The 25,098-nt window shown below is 45.8% G+C and overlaps 1 protein-coding gene across 1 annotated transcript; it reads right to left on the bottom strand.

The window, feature by feature from the left end:
* Nucleotides 1–598: 598 nt before the first annotated feature.
* LOC129713300 (beta-centractin-like) lies at nt 599–24,804 on the bottom strand. Its single transcript, XM_055662257.1, has 11 exons — nt 24,650–24,804; nt 20,487–20,551; nt 18,669–18,744; nt 17,796–17,921; nt 13,601–13,725; nt 11,246–11,462; nt 8,416–8,508; nt 7,413–7,587; nt 5,146–5,207; nt 5,010–5,050; nt 599–3,746 (listed from the first exon to the last, which is right to left on the bottom strand). Exons 1-11 carry the CDS (start codon nt 24,695–24,697, stop codon nt 3,644–3,646), a joined length of 1,131 nt encoding a protein of 376 aa, XP_055518232.1. The 5' UTR covers nt 24,698–24,804; the 3' UTR covers nt 599–3,643.
* Between the last annotated feature and the right edge of the window lie 294 nt (nt 24,805–25,098).

The raw sequence follows: 25,098 nt of genomic DNA, 5'->3' as shown, positions 1-25,098 counted from the left end.
TGTGTTTTTATTCCAGATCTCTATGATCTGTCAGGTTTTTGTGACTTACAACTCTGGATCCAGCCAATTAATTTACCATTGACGAGCTGCCAAGCACAAAGCTTCCATGACTCAATCCTAAATTGGGAAATTACTGATTAAAACATTGGCTGGTGATGGGGAAAATTCACGCAGAAGACCAATAAATATTCTTTTGAAATCCACTATTAAATGAACCGCATCCAAGTTATTTGATGTCATATTTGTATGATGCCCTCTTTCAGCAACTTTAACATGCTCAGCACAGAGAGAAGGGCTTGTTCTTGTGCTGTAGTGTTCTATGCTCTGTAGCACAACGCAATCAAGTCAAGCATTACACCCACACGTGTTCCTGGAGACACAAGCAACTGAAGATGCTGGAATCTTGCGCAAACCGCAAAGTGCTGGAGGAACTCAGCGGGCCATTCAGCGTCTGCGGAGGGAGTGGACTAGCGACATTTTGGGTCGGGACCCTTCTTCAGAACGATGAACGGTGACTGTTTCAATTCAAATACGAACACAAATGATCACAAAATTAAAACATACCGTGAAAGAAATCCAAGGAGAGCAAATGCGATGGTTCTCATTTAAATCTTTTTATTCTTTTTTAAATACATTTGAGGTAAATGCTCTCTAGTGCCGGTTTTATTCCCAGATTTCCCATCCTCTTTGTACAAGACTAAAGGCACTCTAGTACCAAAGTCCTGAGAAGTCAGGAACATGGGAGCAAAATTGTAGGAACCAGAATTCTCCAAGAAGGTAATAGCTTCTTCATGAATACAAGGCAGCCTGCAGTGTCACCTCACACAGATTTATCCCAATTCATGCAGAAAGCAATTCCAAAAGCTGTGCATCATTCATCATCTCTACATCTGGACACACTATTAAGATTTTCCAAAAGGAATCTTAGCAAATCCAAACTCTGTTCTGATCCATAGGCAGTCACAGAATTCCGATCAATTGCAAGGCTCCTACATCAACTTTCCCCTTGATGAGACTTGTTGGAAAACCTTGGCAGGCATTTAGTGTCAAAACTAGCATTGGGGCAGCTAGCTTTCATTCCATCTTTGGGACACGAGGAACTGCAGATGTTGAAATCTTGAGCAAAACACAAAGTGCTGGAGGAACTCGGCGGGTGGGTCCAAGCAGCATCTGTGGAGGGAATGGACAGGCATCGTTTTGGGTCGGGACTGAAGGGACATCACATGTCCATTCTCTCCACAGATGCCGCCTGACCCACTGAGTTTCTCCAGCACTTTGTTTTACTCTAACTTGTTAAGTTGGCATTAACCGCGTTCAAAAAGGGTACTTAGCAAGAAAACAGATGTTAGAAACCGTTCTTATGAGTAAAACGTGACGTTGATACCAGAGTCTGCCATTCAATCTGCTGATGCCACATTGTTTGTCCACCCATTGATAGGGTCTGTGAGTGGAATGAATCATTAACAGACCAATCCACATGACCATCTCATGCCTGCCAGTGGTCAACAAGGGCATTGGCAACAGATACATGCCACATCACCCAGAGCAGAGGCTTAAAGAGCAAGTTCTGCAGAGCAATTTTCTTAAGGTGTCAGATACACTGGTTAAGAGCTAGAAGGACGTTAACTGAGGATAAAAGATCTCATCACCCTTCGAAGCTATCCTTGAAAGCTTGTCAAAACTAAGTTGGGTCACACTTAGCTGTGAAAGAGGAAAATACTTCACTGTATTGAGGGCTGGTAAGACTCAGATAGAAGATTTCACCTCGGTCCTGAACCTTCACCGTCACAATCAAACTGGTGTATAATATAGCAAGTGGGACTGATAGATAAGCAATAAACACTCGGTACTTTGCGTCTGCACTCTCATTACCCCTCCCTGGAGCCACAGCCTTGGATTGTCATGCTCTCCACAGCCAAGTACCGCATGGTTAAAGCAGGCAGCAGATTCAGGGGTCAACATCCACCATAGACCAACCAAGGTTTGAATGAGAGCTCAACATACAGACACAATCACATTCACCTCCACTCAAATAATAAAACCCTTGCTACGAGAGGCAGAGGTGGGACATGTTGGTCAGTGTGGGCAAGTTGGGCCTGTTTCCATGCTGTATGACCTCCATGCTGTCCGACTCTAATGTCTATTATAACTAACGGTGACCTTGCAAGATGTGTTTAAAACATGGGCTCATTCGGTAGCGAGTAGCTTGCCTCAGAGCTAGTTATTAACACACTGCTGAAAGCCTCAATTCCAACCTAAGTGGTTCAAACCCTCCTTTTGGAAATTCAACGAGTTGATCTACCATAGTGATGGAGTATGATATGTAGTTTTGCAACACTTGTGTGTAGACCACTTTTCAATCAGGCCACAACACCTATTGTCAAGGGACCACATCTCTCCACTGGAATAGACTAAAAAGATTCATTCTCTTGAGTGTGATCTATGCAGATCCTCCATCACTGGACCTTTAGATACTAAGTCTATCAGTTGGCAGTCTGTTGAAATGGAGGCCCTCAAGTATAACGTGTTGGTAGCAAGGTAAAGGGACATAGGCTGACATACGTTATAAATTAAAACCAAGCTCCAGTGTGTAGGGCAAAGCTTCACACAAGGCCAATATGTCCAGCCCCTCTAAACCAATCCTTCACTAAAACTGCAGAACTAAACTCAGAGCTGCATGTTATTGTAACCATTTCCAGCATGTAATTCCTAGTTGTGTCGTAATGGCCAGATCGCTACTGTGAAAAGCAGCATGGCTTGCAGTCAAGGTGGCAATTCCATTTTAAAATGACCCAAAATGGAAACATGTTTCTCAGCATGACAGTGGATATAGCAGGTGTAGTATAATCTGGAACGACTCCATTACCCATTACGTACTAAATGGGGAAGGGGGGGGAGAGAGGAAAAGATTAACTTCCTACCTCTAACTTCAGTACAAATACAGTTATCACCAGTTTGCACATCAAGTTATATTCAGTGCAAGATGAAAGCACCACCATGGTATGTATGGTCCTCCTGCACACACCTCCATCATTGCACAGTCACCAGACGTAAAGTGCCAGTTACTCAGTTACTTAACATTTCAGCCGTTTGCCACTCACAGTAGCGAACATTTGCACCCGGGTGCCAGTTATTAAGCAGGTTAAGGAATCATGATGCTTGGCAGCGAGCCGGCCTCCGTAGATGTGAATGTGAAGTCTGGTTCCAGCATCTTTCATCCCCCTGCTTGCAGTCCCGGCCGACTCGACACGGCCACGTTCTGTTGCCACGAGCAACTCCCATTTCCTATGATTTTTTCAACGCAGGAACGAGGCGAGGGTGGGAGAGATGGGATCAGTGGAGCACACACCTTAAATCACATCATCTTCTTCATTTAACGAGTGCAGACATCTTCCTTTGTAAACAGCAATGTCAAAACCATTGATCTATGGTTCACCCCCACACAGTACTGAATTCAGAATGTGTGATCCAATGTACAGAAATCTTGATAGGGGGAAGCTCGGACATTTGATAAGTGCCATCCAAACCCTCTGTTTATACATACAAAATACTCATTTAAAGTGTCCATTATTAATTCTGCATGGTTATGCAGTACACACAGGCCGGGGCTTACACTACACAAGCAGCCCGGCGTCCAACAATATTAAAACGTCTTCCGGTGGATCGCACGTGCTCCATCTTCCTCGTACTCTTTCTTGGACACCCACATTTTCTTGAACGTGTCGAGGGAGGCGAGGATAGAGCCTCTGCAGGAGCACAGCAATGGAAAAAAAATGGATCTTAAGGAGTCATCTCCAAAGATGTACAGGTTTGTAGGTTAAATGGCTGGGGTAAATTTGTAAATTGTGTGGGATATTGTTACGTGTGCGGGGATCGCTGGTCGGCACGGACACGGTGGCCAGAGGGCCCGTTTCCAAGTTGTATCTCTCAACTAAACACTAAAGGAGTACATTGTGGTACCTGGTGACTCAATGGGTAAAGACATGGTCGGGCATGCAAGGTTGATCATGGAGGGGTCATTGTCGGCAGCATTAGTGCTATAATATGGAGGACAGGCAGCACGTCCCCCCCTCTCCACGTCATTGATCGATCCAAAGGAACAGCAGGGCCGTTACAGTTTGGCACCAGCCCCGTCACTGGAGCTGCCAGAGCGAGTTTGTAGACAACGACGAACTGCCTTAGGGGCTCCGACTCTGGATTTTCTTAAGGTTTACTGCTGGAGCATTTTCCATGACTGGATATGGCCACAAGGCAGTGGATGTTTTAAATCAGTGTTTTCCCTCTCCTAGATGGACTGCCTTCCCAGGCTGACGAGCCTCATCTGCACTAAATATAGCACAAAAGCTGCTGGCAAAGATCTCTGCAATGTAAACAAGTGTACAGTAATCCCAGTTTGGGGATTCTTGAACCCGGCTTGATTCTGATCAACCTTGCACGCCCCACCATGTCATTACCCATTGTAGTCCCGGCCGACTCAATGTGGCGACATTCCTTTGCCACAAGCAACTCCCACTTCCTACGATTTTTACAACGCAGGAACGAGGCAAGGGTGGGAAAGGTGGGATTAGTGGAGTGGGCACCTCCCTTCACTGGTGTGTCGTTGAGTTAGGCCCACACATTCCAGGTCGTCGACCATAAAGGGCGTTTGCATGTGGTGATCAGGCTATCTTGTTGGAGGAAACAGTATTGGAGGAAAAATTCTTCCCCACATCAAATTCATATCTGAACATATTGAACTATTGGTGGTCTGGTGTTGATAAGGCTACATAGAATATTTAATTCACATTGCAAGTCAATTGATAGTCTAATGTTGATGAGGCAACATTGTACATTTAACTCAGATTGTACACACCCTGAGAATATGTGATGGGACAGAGAAGTGTGGGCATTAACCTGAACTGCACTAATCTTGAAATACTTTTAGGCCACAGTACCCGACAAACCATTAAAACTCAAAAAACAGGTAGAGAAACCATGCTTGTTGAATGCCAGTTGATGAAATCACTTACCCTATCCATGTGGAATATAGCCTTTCCTGAGGAGCAGAGATCTGCAAAGCAATAAAAATATCAACAGCTGGTGTACCTTACAACACTAACACCCAATTATTAAACGAAAAAAATTAAAACCTCTGCCTGCCCCCACCTTTATTTTCACGTCTTTTGGAGCAAGTTTCTTAACCTCGCTGAGTAATCGGTCACCAAAACCTAAAAGGAATGGAACATAGTTTAGTGCAGAATTACAAAGCGCAGACAGGATAGAACCAGATTTTTCTCTTTTCCAGCTTTCTTTCACCCACCCCCAATCAATCTGAAGAAGGTCCCGACCTGAAACGTCACCTATTCATGTTCTCCAGAGAAGCTGCATGACCCATTGAGTTACTCTGGCACTTTATGCCTTTCTTCTAATTCTAATTTCCTTCCTTTTCTATGTCTTAACCTGTGTTTCCCTGGAATACCCCATGCCCTTTGTTTCAAACACTTCATGCGACAAAGTTCCCAATTCTAATCATCTGGATTCGATTTTGTAGACATACAGCATGGAAACAGGCCTTTCGGCCTACCAAGTACATGTTGGTCATCGATCACCCCTTCACACTAGTTTGATGTTATCCCACTTTCATATCTGCACCCTACACTTAACCTAAAACCCCACACGTCTGTGGGATGTGGGAGGAAACCAGAGCCCCTGGAGGAACCACACCAGGTCACAGGGTGTACGTGCAAACTCCACGCAGACAGCACAAGAGGCCAGGATCTAACCCAGGTCACTGGTGCTGTGAAGCAACAGATCTACCAGCTGTAGTGGCAGCCTGATATTTATGACTCTGGTAAGATTTTCCAAATTCTGTTAAAGGTCATTGACATGAATGATTAATTTGTTCTGTCTCCTCAGACACAGAGACGTGCAGAGCATTTCTATCATTGTCCTACACGTGCCATAAGTGAGGGGAAACAAATTACCCTTCTGTGGATTCAAGACATCGTTGGGGACTCCCAGTAAATTAGGAATCGGGACATTTTACTGAATTCTCAGACTTTTCTGGATCATCACGATCAATAAGATCGCCCGGCGGCGCAAGGGAGCTGAGATTCCCCTCCCCCCCGATGCAGGATCTTGATCGCCCCGACGCAGAGGGCCCGAACACCGCTGGCCACGGGAGCCAAGATCGTCCCGTCAACGGAAGGCCCGAGGCCCACGATCGCGGGAGAGCAAAGGGAAGAGATTGAACTTTTGTTTCGCCTTCCATCACAGTGAGGAATGTGGAGGAGTCACTTTGGTGGATGTTCATGTTAAAATGTATTGTGTTGCTTTTTATTGGTATGACTGTATGGCAATTCAAATTCCTCGTATGTTGCAAAACATACTCGGCTAATAAAGTATGATTAGGATTATGAAAAGCAAGGTTTAGTATAGTTTATTGTCACGTAAACCGAGGTACAGTGAAAACATTTTGTTGCATGCTAACCAGTTTGTGGAAAGACAATATATGATTACAATCGAGCCGTCCACAGTGTACAGTGGAGGAGAGGTTTCAAAGAGTGGATCGATTGAAGCGTGATTACACTTCTATGACGAGCATACAAAGAGTGGCCTAGCCTGCGCGCCATCTAAGATATCTGGCTCAATGTAGAGTCTGTTTGTGAACATGTCCATAGGGCATAGTGTAGGAAATCAGATCAGCCAACATCCTACGCTTGTGACGAACATTTCAGCTGCTATTGCTGGGAGGCACAATGGATGCTACTTCAACAGACAAGCTTCAATGCAAACGACAGGGAAACACTTTCATCTGTTGCTCAAATGCAAATCCCCCCCTCCCCCTGCTCAATTCATTTTTGGAAGCTCTTTTGAGCTTGGAACTACAACGCAAAATTCTGGCAAGGTTTTACACTGGTCAGCGCCCTCACAAAGCTAAACCAACAATGCGTGCTCTGTAATTCCCTCATTGGGAGGGGAAGGCTACTGCATCGCTAAAAGCAGCCTTCAATGCATGTAAAAGAGTATGATCAAAAGGTGCCAGTCAGGCAATCAAATCTAAGATGGATTCTTGAAAGAGCAGTCTAACTTGTCCATCTCTTTTTGCTAACATGCCCTCCCTCTCCTCCTCTGCTCTCTCTCCCCCCCCTCCCCCCCCTCCCCTCCTCCCTCCTCCCCCTCCTCTCTCTCCCCCCCTCCCCTCTTTCTTCTTCTCTCTCTACATCACCTCTCTCTCTCCTCCCTCTACATTCCCTCCAGACCCCCGCCAATCTAATACCATAGAAGATTTCCCCCCACAGTTTTTCACAATTTCTCTCATGCAGGCTAGCGTGATACATATCCACCCACCCGATCATTGCCCCGAAATTTCACTGGCAAACAAGCCAGTTGGCGAGTTGTCTGCTCCTGAGAAGAGCGCGCCTGGCAGTCACCTTTGAACAGTGTGGACCCTCCCGAGAGTACAATGTTGCAGAATAGCGTCCGGCGCAGGTCCATGTCCGACTTCTGGATGGCAAAGGTCAGCACCTCATGGATCCCCTCGCTCTCATCTCCAATCAGGTCGGGTTTAAAGAGCAATTCTGGGGCTCGGAATCGAGCAGGTCCCACCTGCAGAGCGCCAGCAAATCGTCAGACACCCCCAATTCACACTCGCTTACGTGTACATGAACAGCATTAGAATACGTCACTTTGTCAAACGGTTACAAATTCTTGAAGCCAGCTCTTAATAGCATGCTTTCAAACATCCCCAGGGCAATGCTTCAACAAATGTCGCATCAACCCATGTGTCGCCAAGGGCAAGCAAACCATGACAGGTCACAGGGTCAATTGCTTACTACGCCAAGTAATATAATCTAAGTCAGGCCTGCAATCCAGAGCATTGGATGGGAAATCTAAATCAGTTTGAGGTCCCAAGGTGTTCATGGCTCTATGACTTCTCCCTGGTGGCAGTGGTGGAGTTGCTGCCATACAGTGCCAGAGACCCGGGTTCGATCTGACTACTGGTGCTGCCCGTACGGAGTTTGTACCTTCTCCCCATTGGGTTTTCCCGTTTCCTCTCACACGTACAGGTTTGTGCGTTAATGGGCTTGGTGAAGTTGAAGATTGTCCCCTCTGCGTGTGGGACAGTGTTAGTATGCGGGGATCGCTGGGCAGCGCGGACTCGGTGGGCCGAAGAGCCTGTTTCCACGCTGTATCTCGAAACTAAGCTAAACGTGCAGGCAATGTCAGGCTTGGACATGGCTGGCAGTGGCAATAATGCCGCCCTGCTGGCTGTTACTGCCCAACTTCAGACATGAAGTCAGAATGCTGGCACGGCCAGTGGGATTGGGTCCTAACCATGAAGCAATAGCCCTGAGAGACAGCAGACAGGATGTCTCAATGAATCTCAAGTCTCCAACTTTCAAAACAAAACCATCATGCAGGCGTTTATAATACCTCCAAGGTGCTTCCATCAGGGAGAGTGTACTGTGCTTTCTCAATCTCCAGTGTCTCATCTTTCTGTGGGTTTATGGATAAATAACAAGCCCGCTGTAAAGCAAGAGACAGATTTTAAATGTTGACCAAGCCACACAGCTTAAAATATTCCTGTTTATGTTAATACCATCCGTGTGAGAGAAACTAATAAACTATTTATAAAATGGAAAATATTAGGAGCCAGTATACTTAAATCGTAAAGTGGCTGTATTAAACAAAGTTACTATGGGGTGACATTTTCACACAAAGGGTGGTGGGTGTATGGAAAGAGCTGCCAGAGGAGGTAGTTGAGGCAGGTACTAACAGTGTACTATTGGTCAGTGTGGGCAATGTTGGGCCAAAGGGTCTATGACTATTTGGCTCATAGACCCATAGTGCGATCCTTGTGGGACAGAGGAAGGCTAGATGGCAGATGAATACGCAAATATTGGGTGAGGTGGGGAAAACAGAAAATTCTGCAAATATTCAGCAAGTAAAGCTCCATCCAGGGAAAGATCAATAGATAACCTTTTGCTAGGTGAAGAGCCTCTTTCACAGCACAAGCTCTTGTTTTTCTTTTCACAGACGATGCCTGAGCCTGCTGAATAATTCCACAACTACCTGCTTGTATTTCAGATTTCCAGCAGTTTTGTTGGATTTTTGAGGTGGTGCGGGGAGGGAACAAGAGGATCCGTGCTTCTTTGTAGCTACGTTCCATCTCGTTCAAGGGACTGAAACAGCAGGACATAAATTATATTGACTGAAGAGCGAGGAAAGGCAATAAAAAAAGAACTGACAGCATCGTTCAAATCCCTGGTGTGGGGCTTGCCATCGCAAGCTGTGTTCTGGATCAGTCATCCCATGCTCCATTGTGTAAACACAATTGAAAGCAGCACGCTTGGTTTCCACAGCAGGCAGTGGTTCTGCAGAGCAGAGCTGTATCACACAGACCTGAAAGGTCCTGTCATTGTTCGGCACACCAGTCCTTCATTTTCAGATGATCTTAAATAGCAGGACGGGAGCAATTCAGGAGGGATAGGGTGTCTGTGGAAAAGGAACGTGCCAGGTGGGAGTACAAGGAGAGGGAAATAAGAGTCAGGTGAATGCAAAAACACCCCATGCAATGACACACATCTCCTCAGGCTCGTACTCAGAAGGGCACCACATTTAACCAGATTGAAACAAAATTGAGATTCTCTCTTTATCTTTATTCTTTAAAAAAATTATTTAAAAAAAAACCTGAAGCTATGTAAGAAATCTGTAATTAAATTGTCGCTCACTATTATTTGTATACATGCTTCTAATAAAAATACTTTGAAAAAGATTGACACAAAATGCTGGAGTAACTCAGCAGGTCAAGCAGCATCTCTGGAGAAAGATCTCCAGGGACGTTTCAGGTCAAGACCCTTCATCAGACATTTAACTTCAGCATCTACAAAGTCATAGGAAGGAAAATCACCTTCAATGGTCAATATGTTAGGACGTGCAGCAGGTGGAAGAAATGGACAGTCTGACGGAGTTAAGTATGGAAAGAAAATTTACAAGGAAAATGACCATCTATACGTGCGTGCTTTCCAAGTGAAAAGCCAACAGCATCTTTGCAATGAGTTGGAGCAGGAATTTGGTTTAATCCAAAGGAAAGATGTGCGTGCGTGCGTGCCCACTGACCTTCTTTTTATTTGCTATATTGTTTACAGAGTACCATGTTACATATTCTGTTGTGCTGCTGCAAGCAAGAATTTCATTGCCCTGTTTGGGACACATGATAATAAAACAGGCTCGACTCTTTGGTTCTGCAGGGATTGTCTGCTTATGCCGAAGAGACTGGATGTCCGTGGTGAAGAAGATGCAAGGGGAGGCCTGAAGGATCTCCACTCAAGACGTCACCCACCCATGTCCTCCAAAGATTGAGTTACTCCAGCACTTTGTGAATCAACATCCGCAGGTCCAAGTGCCTCCTTTCACTCTTCTTCCTTTGACTACCTGACTAGTTTCAGGTTCAATAGAAAGCTTTGCGATTTCATTTTCACCACCTTCCAAAGCTGTGACCTCTGTCACCAAGAAAGGCTCCTTAGAGCTGTGGTTTGCGGAGCTTCTAGCCGCGGGCGGCGCTGACTTTAACATCGCAGAGCGAGGCGATCCCTTGGCGGGGATCGCCAGTATTGGAGCTCCGTCCAGCTCAGCCTGTGGACCTCGGAAGCCGCGGTCTCCAGTAAGAAGCGGATGATTCGGAAACTCCAAGCCGCGAGTGTGTTCCGATCTGTTCCGACTTCGGAGTTTCGATCTTCCCGGCGAGATGGCCTGTACATCGGGCCGTACGTAGCGGCGACAGCGGAGGATTCAAAGGCCCCGACCACGGGTGAACAAAGAGGAGGATGACTGAACTTTATTGCCTTCCATCACAGTGGGAAACGTTGATTCCGCTGTGTGGGGGGATGTTTATGTTAAATCCTATCATGTATTGTGTTCTTTTTATTTGTCTGGCTGTGTGGCAAGTCAAATTTCACTGTACCAATTGGCGCACGTGGCAATAAATGTGAACGAACTTGAAAATGACCACACAGGAACGCCATCGAGTGCCGAAAATAAAGTGCCACATCCCACCATTTCCGCCAATACACAAACGTCAAGTTGACATGGGAGCACTGTGTAGTTGCATCACCATCACAGACACTTTCCACCCAACAAGCTCCCATAGCAACTGGAATGACTCAAAGTGACTCAGCCCCACCACAATTAGTCAGAGGAACAACGCCAGGACTTCCCAACAGTGCTCTCCTTTCAAGAACACATCAAACTAAACAGCACCCACCTCTTTGATTGTTTTGACAACCTCAAATTCCGCCGTTGTGTGGAAGTCGTATCCTTCTTTCCGGAGGAGCAGGCGTAGGTAACGAGACACGTCCCTGCCGGCCACGTCTACCCTCATAATGGAGTGCGGCATGGCAAAGCCTTCGTAGATCGGAACAGCGTGGGTGACACCGTCGCCAGCATCCAGCACCACTCCCGTGGTTCGACCAGTGGCATACCTGCAGCCAGAACGGGAGACACAGTAATTGTCCGGGGTCCCAGCAATCAAGAGATAAGCTTTGCTGCCAAAAAAATGGGTCACGTTACAGATACTTGAGAAACAGAGTGGAACCAGGCCCTTCGGCCCACCGAGTCCACGCTGACCAGCAAACATGCTGGACGCTAGCACTATACCACACACTGGGGACAATTTACAATTTTACGGAAGCCAAATAAGATAAAAAGCTGCACGTCTTTGGAGTGTGGGAGGAAACTGGAGCACCCGGAGAAATCCCACATGGTCACAGGGAAAACGTGCAAACTCCGTACAGACAGCACCTGAGGCAAGATTGAACCTGGGTCTCTCTGGCGCTGCAAGGCAGCAACTCTACAGCCGCGCCACTGTGCTGTCCTAAGTCCTGATGGGGCTAATGAGGACAATGTGGGAACTGTGGTTGGGCAAGTGTTGGCTAATGCGAGCAGTAAAATTGTAAATTGTCGTATGTGTGTGTGTGTGTGTAGGATAGTATTAGTGTTGGGATCGCTTGTTGGCATGGACTTGGTGGGCCGAAGGGCCAGTTTCCACACTATATCTCTAAACTAAACTAAAAATCCATATAATTACAGGTTTTATTCTAATAAACTTTTCAAACCATTAACAAAGAGATCAATACTGTACACATTTCCTAGAAGTCAATTTACCAGTCTCCCCACATTTGCATTTAATTCCTGAAATAAATAATAATATCAACGTTCACAATTACTTTCTGTACCTATGTACCTCTTGCAAATCAGGTTCCTCTGCAATCTCTTACCGTTCATCTTTCGTCTTTCCTGCCAACATTTTTCCATCTTATAATTCATTTGCCAGATGCCTACTCACTTATCTAAATCCTTTTACAGCTGTTCTCTTGTTCTTTTCACTTTCCAAACTATCATATCATCAGTAAATTTGGCAGCCATTTTCTTTGGTGCCTTTATCCAAGTCCTTTATACAAATCATAAAAGGTTGAAGCCCCATCAGTAAGGCTCATTAGATATTGAATGGAATATTAGATATTGCCAAGCAGAAAAACATGCATTGCTGCTTATTCAGCTGGCCAATCTTCTATTGATGCCAACATTTTACCTCCTCTATCATGAGCTCTTATTCTCTACAATAGTCTGACGTGGCACCTTATCAAATGTCTTCTGGAAATTTATTCAGAATGTACACATCCACTCTCTTTAACCACAGATCACATTACCTTTAGTTTAGTTTAGAGACACAGCATGGAAACAGGCCCTTCAGCCCGCCCAGTCTGTGCCGACCAACGCTCACCAGCACATTAGTTCTGTCTTATCCCAGTTCTGCATCCTACACCCTAGAGGCAAATCTACAGAAGCCAATTAACCTAAGACCCTGCGTGTCTTTGGAATGTAGGAGAAAGCCGGAGCACCCGAAGAAAACCCACCCGGCCACAGGGAGAACGTGCAAACTCCCTAACGACAGCACCCGTAGTCAGGATCAAACCCGTGTCTCTGGCGCTGAGGCAGCAACTCTACCACTGCACCACTGTGTCGGCAGCGACAAAGAATTCCAACAAATTGATCAGCCCCAATTTCGCTTTCACAAAGCCAACACATACTATTCTGGAATTTCTCAAATATCTTGCTATAATGTCTTTAACATAGGATTTTTTCCTCAGGCAGATTTGGTTTGCAGTTTCCTGTTTTCTGTCTGTCTCTATCCTCCGTTTTCCAATAAAGAAGATACATTTGTCATATTTCAACCCAGTAGAATCAACGGCAGCTATTATTTCCAAGACCCTCTGATCTGCGTTGAGTTAACTGATGTTAATCAGCTTGTCCAATTTCCTTAGCAATCGTAGGGTGGAGATGAGATAGGCAAAGCTAGACTGCAAGCTATGCTGCCCGCTAGCTACATAAATTGAATTGCACATGACCAGGTCAGGAATTTAGCATAAGTGACGGTTGCTCAAACTTTACATAAAATGGAAAGGCTGGAAAAATGATTTAAAGGTGCTTATTTTATGTATACGTTTTTTTTTTAAACTTTCATTTCCTTATTGGTGTTCAAAACTCCAAACCATAAAAAGTGTGAAAATACAAAGGTAATGACTGATGAAGGAATCGGACAGTTTATGTTGTGACTTACAGACTCAAGACGGCTTGCATCGAAATGAAAAGTGCTGGAACATTAAATGATTCAAAAAACACCTCTGCAGCCCGCTCCCGGTTTTTGCTTGGATTTAGTGGAGCCTCTGTCAGGAGCACTGGATGCTGCAAAACAAATAGATCAGCTTTGTTTGGGATTATCAGCAACATGCAAAGAGTTAGGGCAACTCGCCAGGTTAACTAATTGTCCTACATGATACAAGTTTAAGCTGAGATCCAAACAGGTACTGGCTGACAGCCTCACATAGGCGTGGCCACAGTCTGAAGTAGGGACTCAACCCGAAACGTCACCTATTCCTTTTCTCAAGAGATGCTGCTAGACTCGCTGAGTTACTCTTGCGTTTTGTATCCATCCGACATGGCCAACGTGGCAATCAGCAGATTGAAATATGTAAATTATTGGTCAATGTCGATTGTGAGGAGAAAAAACAATGGATGGTGTCATTGTCACAGAGCGCAGAAACAGGCCCTTCGGCCCAACGTCCATGCTGACAATACCTCATCTACGCTAGTCCCACCTGCCCTCGTTTGGCCCATATCGCTCTAAAACTCTCCTATCCATGTACCTGCCCAAATGTCCTGAAATGTTGTTGTGTTTATGAAAGAACTGCAGATGCTGGAAAAATCAGAGGTAGACAAAAAATGCTGGAGAAACTGAGCGAGTCAGGCAGCATCTTTGGAGAGATGGAATAGGTGACGTTTCGGGTCGAGTCCCTTCTTCAGACCGTGGCCATGCCTATGTGAGGCTGTCAGCCAATACCTGTTTTGAACTCAGCTGGTATTGTCATAAACTTGTATCATGCTGTTGTAGCACCTCTGGCATCTCATTCCTTACATCCACCACCCTGTGAGTGAAAATGTTGCCCCTCTGGTTCCTACTAAATCTTGTCCTCCTCACCTTAAACCTACATCTTCTGCTTCTTGATTTCCCTACTTTGGGTAAAAGGCTGTATTCAAGCCTACATTGAACTTGGAATTGTGTGATGCATCAGTGTATGGGGAGATTTGTTCTACATCAGTGACCAACAAGCACAATAATGACCGTGAACACTGAGATAAAGAACTCTACTAGTCAGGAGGCCTTCTCGCGAAATCAGCCTGTGCTAGCTTTAATGGTCCCGGTGATCAAATTTGCACCCTTTCCCATGATGTTCCCATACAGCCCAGCATAGTGGCTAGGCAGTAAGAGTTGCTGCCTCTTACCAGGCCAGAGACCCGGGTTCGATCATGACCACAGGTGCTGTCTGTATGGAGTTTGTACGTTATTCCCGTGACATGCATTGGTTTTCTCCGGGATCTCCAGTTTCCTCCCACACTCCAAAGATGTACTGGTTTGTTGGTTAATTGGCTTTGGTAAAAATTGTATATTGTCCCTCATGTATGTAGGATAGCGTTAGTACGTGGGGATTGTTGGTCGGCACAGACTCGGTGGGCCGAAAAGCCTGTTTCCGCGCTCTATCTCTAAACTAAAATAAAAAGCCTTACAATTGTCTTATTTTCAAATATCTTTAGGTTCATGTGCACCAGCATAGTTCTGTTGGGTCGAGAGATCCATACCTGCATTACAAACCATTCTTATAATTCACAGTATATAATCTAATTATCTTTTGAGGACCACTACTTAATGCTTCCATGGCCTTTACAACACCAGAATCGTACCAAACTGACTACTTTTGTTTAATAATTATTATAACTTTGTATTGTCTCTTTATTCGCTGTTAAGACAGTGGAAAACTTTACTTTGTTTCACATTCCTCATCATTTTTCATGCCTCCATTAAATCTCCTGAATCGCCTCTTGGAAGCAAAAACATATTTTCCATTCTCTTACCCCGAAGCTATTGCAGCATGACTCCACTCCACTCTTGTCATTGTTCAAAGTGCAGTGACAAGGATTGAATACTACAACTAATCAGTACAGTATAAAGTGAGTGAAACGTTCTTCAATTGAATTTAGAACTCATTTGCATTTAGAAAATACATTTTTGGAAAAGTGGCTCAGCTTGTTCTGCGGTGGAAGCATTTCAACATTCCACAACCTGCTCGGCATAAAATCAACAATGCAAAACAGAAAGAAGTAATCAGATTCCAGATCCCTTCACCTGCATCCACCTATCACTGTTCAATGATTTAATACAATTTAAATTGCTAAGCCGTGTCCCAATCCCACCTCACTTTTCCAGCTTTCCCCACCCCCCCCCTCCAATCCAATCAGTCTAAAGATGGTCACAAAATGCTGGAGTAACTCAACGGGACAGGCAGTATCTCTGGATAGAAGGAATGGGTTACGTTTTGGTTCGAGACACTCCTTCTTCAGACTAGGATGGGTATCAATCCTAAACGCCACCTATTCCTTCTATCCAGAGACGCGCCTTTGCGGTTGCAGCTCCTAGACTGTGGAATAGCATCCCTCTTCCCATCAGAACTGCCCCCTCCATCGACCCTTTTAAGTCGAGACTTAAAACTCATCTTTACTCTCAAGCCTTTCTTGACGTCCTCCTAGGGAGGGCTATATGTATGTATTTATGTACGTACTTAATCTATGAACCACTGTTGTATAACGTTAGTATCTCCACCAATGTAAAGCACTTTGGTCAACGAGTTGTTTTTTAAATGTGCTATAGAAATAAAAGTGACTTGACTTAACTTACTCCAGCATTTTGTGTCCATCTTCAGTGTAAAGCAGCATCAGTAGTTCTTCCCCACACAGGTAGTCTAAAGATAGTCCCTGACCAGAAACAGCGCCCGTCTATTGCCTCCACTACCTGATGTGCTGAGTTCCTCCAGCACTTTGTTTTGCACAAGATGCAAGCATTTGCCATCTCGTGTTTCCAGATTCCACATTTCTTTTGCTTTCCCCACAAGATATTCTTGCCCGCAGCAGATTCAGGGTGGGAAGGAGATGACGGCAAGCGTATGATTGCAAGGCTAAATGCTCTGGGCTATCAACTCAAGAATGACTGTATTGTTGCATTCAATTTTTAAACTGCAACCAAGAGGTACCCCACAGGAAACTGCAAGAGTGAAGGTGAAATATGTCTTTGCAGCAGCAGTCCAAGAAATGCAAAGCCCTGCATGGACTTAACTATCAAACTGTTAGAACCACATACCTGGGACGACCCTAATCATCTGTTTCAATGCAAACTGCTTTACCTTCATGCTGACATAAATGGTGCACATACATAAGGGGGAGAAATCCCCTGTTGGATCTAGTATGGTGTATGGAAAGCAACATTAGTCTTTACTTTAGAGATACCGCGCAGAAACAGGCCCTTTGGCTCACCGAGTCCGTGCCGATCAGCGTTCACCCCGTATACTAGTTCTATCCTACACATCAGAGACAATTTATAACTTTACCAAATCCAAATTCCGTACAGACTGATCTCGCAGTCACGATCGAACCCGATCGAACGATCGCAGCAGCTCTACCGCGACGCCACCGTGCCGCCTCACGGAGAAAGACAGGCACCTGTTGGACTTCAGTGTCCCACTCGACAAACACTCAGTGTAACCGAACACAGAACCAAGCCTCAACATCTGTGGTTCAATACAGGATCCAAAAATGGTTCAAAACTGTGTCTAAAACTTTGTCACAGAGGGGTACTACATGGTGGAAGTCCCACTTGGAATATTCTCCTGACCTCCCACCTATCTCATTGGAGACGTTTAAATTTTCTTTAATCATACTTTAACGGACTTCAACGTTATATCTCTGCACGATATAGGCCCTTAATCTTACAGATCCTTTATCTGTGTACTGCGGATCGCATGATTGTATTCAAGTGTCATTTTTTCTTTGACTGGATCGCACATCAACAAAAGCTTTTCACCGTTACTTTGGTACACAATTAACTAAATTCTATACAAGATATTGCTCTGGATCTTTCAAGTGGCTTGGTGTAGGTGTAAATTGTCCCTAGACAGTGTTAATGTGTGGGGACCACTGGTCGGCGCGGACCCGGTGGGCCTGTTTCTGCGATTTATCTCGAAACTAAACTAAAAAAGCACCAGAATGGGGGAAAAAAAAATAAGACATTTTTACTGTACCTCAGTACACATGACAATAATACACTAAACTCTATGTTAGATATTACTCTGGATCTTTGAAATATAGAAGCATCAGAAATGGGGGGAAAAAAAAGAACATTTGTTTTAGTGCAACATAAATGGTCTCACTTCCTCAGAGAAGGTCTGTAGTTGGTCCTTCCCATAAACATATTGCCAGATTCTCTCCATGTCGTTCCAGTCTTGCACGATGCCATGCTCCATGGGATAACGAATCGAGAGCAATCCCCGGTGCTCCTGAGGCGGGAGAAAGGAGAATAAGGACAAGTAGTTTAGTTTAGAGATACAGCACGGAAACATGCCCTTTAGCCCACCGAGTCCGCAATGACCGGCAATCACATTAACACGACCCCGCAAGCACTGGGGACAATATACATTTATGCCAAGCCAATTAACCTACAAACCTGCACGTCTTTGGAGTGTGGGAAGAAACCAAAGATCTCGTCTTCCTCCCATGCAGTCAAGGGGAGAACGTACAAACTACGTACAGACAAGCACCTGTAGCTGGGATGGAACCCGGGTGTCCGACACTGTAGGGCAGCAACTCCATCGCGGCACCATTGTGCCGCCCTTGATACCAAGTTGAGTAAACCTACCGTTAAATGAAAATTTAAAAGAAACTGGAGGTGCTGTAAATTAGAACTAAATCAGAAAATTATGGCGGCACAGATGCATAGAGATAGAGCTACTGCCTTACAGCGCCAGACACCCGGGATCCAGGTTCGATCCTGACTACAGATGCTGTCTGTACGGAGTTTGTACGTTCTCCCGGTGACCTGCGTGGGTTTCCTCCAGGAGCTCCGGTCTCCTCACACACTCCAAAGACGTGCAAGTTCTTTAGGTTCATTGGCTTGGTATAAATGTATGAATGTATTTTGTCCCTAGTGTGTGTAGGGTAGTGTTAATGTGTGACGTTCGCTGGTCAGTGCGGACTCGGTGGGCCGAAGGGCCCTCCAACCACAAATTCCCGATGCAGTATAATACCTCAGCTTTAGGGCCAATGAAGAGATCACCCTCCAATGCTCCTGCCATCACCCGAACATGTTTCGGACGTCCAACACTGCAACGAAGCATAGAGGTTTTCAAATGTTAGAAGGGAGAGAAAACCTTTTTATTCTAGGAGGTGTTATAACATTCATTTGCTAAGAAAATGCAATCCCAGACATTAGGCACAGAGCATGGCAACAGGCCCTTTGCCCCACCGATGTAGCGCCAACAGCCATAACCCCGTACACTAGCACTATCCTATACACTGGGGACAATTTAGAATTCACAGAAGCCAATTAACCTGCAAATCTTTGGAGTGTGGGAAGAAAGCGGAGCAGGTGAGATTGAGATTGTCCTGTGCCTGGAAATCAACCACTCTCACCACAACTATATTACAGATAGTTCAGACAACTATCCAACTGGTCCTCACACAGTTGGTCCATGATTCACCCTTGAAGTATTCCCAGTAAACTGCTGACTACCTGACCCTCGTCACCTGATGACATTAGTAGTACAGATACCTTCTGAGGAAAGGATCACCTTTTCCTTTATGTTTAAGAAGGAACTGCAGATGTTGGATAAACCAAAGGTAGATAAAAATGCTGGAGAAACTCAGCGGGTAAGGCAGCATCTATGGAGCAAAGGAATAGGTGACGTTTCGGGTCGAGACCCTTCTTCAGTCTGAAGAAAGATCTCAACCCGAAACGTCACCTTTTCCTTTATCATCATCACCTCTCATTAAAAAAACAACATAATTATTTATCCTAATGTCCTTGGAAACAATCCACTGTCTTCAATTTAGTTTAGGTACAGCATGGAATCAGGCCCTTCAACCCGCCGAGTCCGTACTGACCCCCGCACACTAACACCACCTCACACACACACTAGGGCCAATTTTTACAATCACACTAAGCCAATTAACCTACACAGCTGTACGCACACTTGTATCTCCCAGTGGGAGGAAACCGAAGATCTCTGAGAAAACCCACGCAGGTCACGGGAAGAACTGACAAACTCCGTACATGCAGCTCCCGTGGTCAGGATCGAACCTGGGTCTCTGCCGCTGTGAGGCAGTAGCTCTACCACTGCCCCACTGAGCCACCCATCACAATCTCAGTTCTGAGCCATTGATTCCATCCACCCGAATCTGGACTAGACTCTTCACAACCTTAACCTTGATCAGAGATGATTTAGGACCACATGTACCTACCATCATTCAGACCATCCACTTCCACTCTACCTCGGTAACAAGGGTGTACTTTATCCTCAGCTCATTTGATGATACTAAATGACGAGGCTTTATGGTGTGTCCTATACTTCATTTGAAAATCTCATACCTTCAGTTGCACCAGACTTGATTATTCTAAAGGGCCTGTCCCACTTACTCGATTTTTTCGGCGACTGCCAGCACCCGTCATCGCCGCAAGGGGTCGCCAATTTTTTTTTTTTTAATGTTGAAAATCCAGCGGTGACCAGAAAAAGGTACGACTCTTTGGGCGGCTACTAATGACCAAATGGGCGTCACCCCGCAACATGTCAACATGTTTGGGCCTGATGGAGCGGGCTGGATTTTCAACATGTTGAACATTTTCGGCGAACTGCTGTGACTATGACGGGTGCCAATCTTATGCCGGCAGACATGGAAAGAATCGAGTAAGTGGAACAGGCCCTTAATGCACTTTTCTTCAGACATCCCCATAGTACCCAATGAAAACCTGGTAGCGAGCAAAAATCAGCCACTGGCATCCTAACTCACAACTCGACACATATTATCCTTATTCATCATGCATTTCAAGTGTGTGTGTATATACTTACTAATTGGGGAAACAGTACTTGGGTATCTGATCACCAGCAAATCCAGCTTTGACAACTCCGGAACCCTGGAGAGATAAAATAAAAGAATAGCATGTCACACACACACACCACTATATGCGACCAATGCATAACTGAACCAGAATCATTACGGCACAAGGCATCATAACAAGGCCACCCTGCTTCCTTGGAGAGAAATTCAAACAGTTGCATTCTCCCGGAAATAATTTCCCTTCAACAACCAGTCCAATTCCTTTTTGAAGTCTTCATTTCAATTTTCTCCAACAGCCTTGTCAGCAGCTAGATCTTTTGCTCGCATCCTCCCATCCCTTCCTGAAATCTTTAGATTTACCAATGTTTGCACCTGCATTCCATTTACCAGAGATAAACACAAAGTGCTGGAGTAACTCTGCGGGTCAGGCAGCATCGCTGGAGAAAAAGGATGGGTGACGTTTCGGGTCGATACCCTACTTCAGACTCAAGAAGCTCATTGTTCTATCAATGGCAAGACTCCCGGACAGCAATTCTTAAGAGTTGGGCTTTAGAGATACAGTTTGTGCCGAGCAGCGATCACCCCGTACACTAGCACTATCTTACACACTAGGAACAATTTAGAATTTTACCAAAGCCATTTGTGTTTGGGATGTGGGAGGAAACTGGAACACCCGGAGAAAACCCATGTGATCACACGGAGAATATACAAACTCCATACAGACTGCACCCGCAAGTCTCTGGCACTGTAAGGTAGCAACTCTACGCTGTGCTCCCGTGCCGCTCCTTCAGATGGCAAACGGAACCATCCCAGCCTGGCCCAGCATACAATAATCACAGAAGGTTGCTGATTTCCCTCACCTTCTGTGGCTGAAATGTAATTCCAGACCCACCAATGTGATGACTAATATTTACCTGCTATACCACTCCAGTTTAAGTGCCAGCCTTCCCACTCATGAGCATTTGTTGGACAGGACAGTGTTCAGTATTTACTTTAATGTCATTTCACTGACTACTTACATACACAGAATAAATGAAAAATTGTTTCTCATCAGTTCCTGTCAGTGCAGTTAATAAAAACAGAATAAATATATACAACTTTAAAATTAACATAACTAAAATAGACCTAAAAATTGAACTAAAAACAGACATTCAGACCGAACAGTGGCTTCTCCTTGACAGGTGTCTAGCTGTCAAAAGTATGGGCGCGGTTAGATGTGTTGGCGTATGATGTATGGGGAGGGACATAGTCAGTTAACCAGTTTTATTGCCTGTGGGAAGAAGCTGTGTAGCATCCTGCTGGTTCTGCAGCTGACGCTCCTGTACCTCTTCCCACATGTTCATCTCCATCCAATCTTATGAGATGTAACACATATCCACACACCTCCTCCCTCACCTTCATCCAGGGATCCCAGCAATAACTCCAGGTGATTCAGAGATTCACAGGCACCTCATCAAAAATCCTTCACTAAATTCAGTGTTCCTGATCTTTGCCTCCTTTATTTATAACAAGCGTAAACTCGGCGGCACATGCACTCTCAGATTCAGATTCAATTTTAATTGTCATTGTCCAGTACAGAGACAACGAAATGCATTCTATGCACTCTATACACGAAATGCACTCTACCCACCAAGGCCTGTTTCTTCCAGTTGCAACCAACCCAGATAGGGTGCTGAGTCTGTGTTGAGCAAAGATACTGGAGGAGCTCCTCTAGTATCTTTGGCGTTGAGTTTGCACATTAATCTCCCTGTGAACACATGGGTTCCCTCCTTGTCAAATCAAGTCAAGAGTTTATTGTCATGTGTCCCAGATATGACAATGACATTCTTGCTTTGCTTCTGCACAACAGAATTCAGTCGGCATGAATACAGAACAGATCAGTGTGTCCATATACCATTATATAAATACAATCCCAAAGACATCGAGTTTGCAGGTTATGCTCTCACCCCAACCTGCAGGACTGCTCTCACTCCATAGAACCATGGACTGTTTACCCTTCCTACCATCCGGGAGGCGCTACAGGTCTCTCCGTTGCCGGACCAGCAGGTCCAGGAACAGCTTCTTCCCTGCGGCTGTCACACCACCCAGCAATGTACCTCGGGTACAATGTACCCCCCCCCCCCCCCCCGGACACTCCTCCCACAGGAAAAACACTATGACTGTATGCATGTAAATAGATTTATATATTGAAATCATATTCTATGTCGCTCTTCCAGGGAGATGCTAACTGCATTTCGTTGTCTCTGTACTGTACACTGACAATGACAATTAAAGTTGAATCTGAATCTGAATTTGCTGCTGTCAATGGCCCCAAGTCTGCAGGGAGTGGATGCAAAGGTCAGTGTGTCCATATACCATTATATAAATACAATCCCAAAGACATCGAGTTTGCAGGTTAATTGGCTGCTGTCAATGGCCCCAATTCTGTAGGGAGTCGATGCAAAAGTGGGATAACATAGAAATTAGGTGCAGGAGTAGGCCATTCGGCCCTTCAAGCCTGCACCGCCATTCAATATGATCATGGCTGATCATCCAACTCAGTATCCCGTACCTGCCTTCTCTCCATACCCCCTGATCCCCTTAGTCACAAGGGCCACATCTAACTCCCTCTTAAATATAGCCAATGAACTGGCCTCAACTACCCTCTGTGGCAGAGTTCCAGAGATTCACCACTCTCTGTGTGAAAAAAGTTCTTCTCATCTCGGTTTTAAAGGATTTCCCCCTTATCCTTAAGCTGTGACCCCTTGTCCTGGTCTTCCCTAACATCGGGAATAGTGTGATTGATGGACAGAAGAGCCTAGTATTGCCATGCTGTGTCTCTAAGAGCATTGCGGATTCCTGGTAGAATAGTGGAGGAGGGGGATGAGGTTTGATGGGGGAAGGAACTCTTCCTTTTGATGGGGGAAGGAAGGCTTCAGAGGGTAACCAGGACAGCGCAGAGGATCATTGGCTGCCCTCTCCCCTCCCTGATGGACATCTACACCTCCCGCTGCCTTAGCAGGGCAAAGAAGATCATCAAAGACAGCTCCCATCCTGCGTTTGGACTGTTCGACCTGCTGCCCTCTGGAAGGCGCTATAGGTGCATCAAATCCAGGACAAACAGACTCAGGAATAGTTGCTTTCCGAGAATTATAACTACTATAAATTCAAATTCACACATGCACTGACTACACCGCCCAACACGGACTTCCATCTGTATATATGTATGTAGCGCCGCAGAATTTGTGCACCTATTTCCCCCCCCCCCCATCTCCCTTCTGTTTTTGTTTTTTTTTTCTGTTTCTTGTTTTTTAGTTAAATGTAATTGTATGTATGCACTGAGTACGAGCAGCTTTCAGTTTCACTGTACATGTATAGTGACAATAAATGGCATATCTATCTATCTAACTGCAGATTATGAGTTAGAAACATAGAAATTAGGTGCAGGAGTAGGCCATTCGGCCCTTCGAGCCTGCACCGCCATTCAATATGATCATGGCTGATCATCCAACTCAGTATCCCGTACCTGCCTTCTCTCCATACCCCCTGTTCCCCTTAGCCACAAGGGCCACATCTAACTCCCTCTTAAATATAGCCAATGAACTGTGGCCTCAACTACCCTCTGTGGCAGAGAGTTCCAGAGATTCACCACTCTCTGTGTGAAAAAAGTTCTTCTCATCTCGGTTTTAAAGGATTTCCCTCTTATCCTTAAGCTGTGACCCCTTGTCCTGGACTTCCCTAACATCGGGAACAATCTTCCTGCATCTAGCCTGTCCAACCCCTTAAGAATTTTGTAAGTTTCTATAAGATCCCCTCTCAATCTTCTAAATTCTAGAGAGTATCAACCAAGTCTATCCAGTCTTTCTTCATAAGACAGTCCTGACATCCCAGGGATCAGTTTGGTGAACCGTCTCTGCACTCCCTCTATGGCAATAATGTCCTTCCTCAGATTTGGAGACCAAAACTGTACGCAATACTCCAGGTGTGGTCTCACCAGGAGTGAAACCAAAGACAGACACAAGAAGCTGGAGTCAGTAACTGGGTGGGTCAGGCAGCATCTGTGGAGAGAAGGAATGGGTTGGGTCGAGTTGGGGCGGCGGCTGAGACACGGTGGTGGGGTGGGGGGGGTGGAGGAGAGTCCTGGGGGGTGAGTGTATGTGTGGCCCAGGCCTCATTAAACCCCCGGGCTACTCACATTGTCGATGACCACCGGCTGGTTGGCGATGATGCCGTAGGCCTCCATGACCAGGCGGCCGCTCCACTGCTCCACCTCGAACTGCGCCTGCGCCGGCCCGGCCCGCCGGCACCCGCACAACCGCGGCTGCGCAAGGAGTGAGGGGAAAAAAACCGTTCCTCCCCGGCGGGCCGGCAACAGACCATCTGCGGCTGCGCGGGGATCGAGCGAGCCGGCGTCGATCGGACCGCGGCTGCGCAGGGAACGGGAGGGAACGGGACTGCCGGTATCGCTGTGACCGCGCACGCGCCGGCATCCATCTCCCCACGTCCTCCCGTTGTCCCGCCCACCCTTGACGGACAACGACATACCATTGGCTCCCACCACCTGACTGGCAGGAGGACGAGCCAATCAGCGCCGCGTGGAGGCTGGACGCGATGGAGGGGACGGATGGACCAATGAGCGACCGG

This window comes from Leucoraja erinacea, chromosome 35 (genome assembly GCF_028641065.1).
Source record: "Leucoraja erinacea ecotype New England chromosome 35, Leri_hhj_1, whole genome shotgun sequence".
Classification (NCBI taxonomy): Eukaryota; Metazoa; Chordata; class Chondrichthyes; order Rajiformes; family Rajidae; genus Leucoraja; species Leucoraja erinaceus.
Note: the sequence above shows the minus strand (reverse complement) of the source record. Positions and strands in the feature narration are given on the sequence as shown.

Bases quoted from the DNA above. Each gene is read 5' to 3' on its own strand.
- LOC129713300 (XM_055662257.1), bottom strand. From the start codon at position 24,697: ATGGAGGCCTACGGCATCATCGCCAACCAGCCGGTGGTCATCGACAAT. The intron at 17,922-18,668 runs GTATTATACTGC...CTCCCGCCTCAG, and splicing joins TCATTGGCCCTAAAGCTGAG to GAGCACCGGGGATTGCTCTC. The intron at 8,509-11,245 runs GTGGGTGCTGTT...CTTGCTTTACAG, and splicing joins TTGTCAAAACAATCAAAGAG to CGGGCTTGTTATTTATCCAT.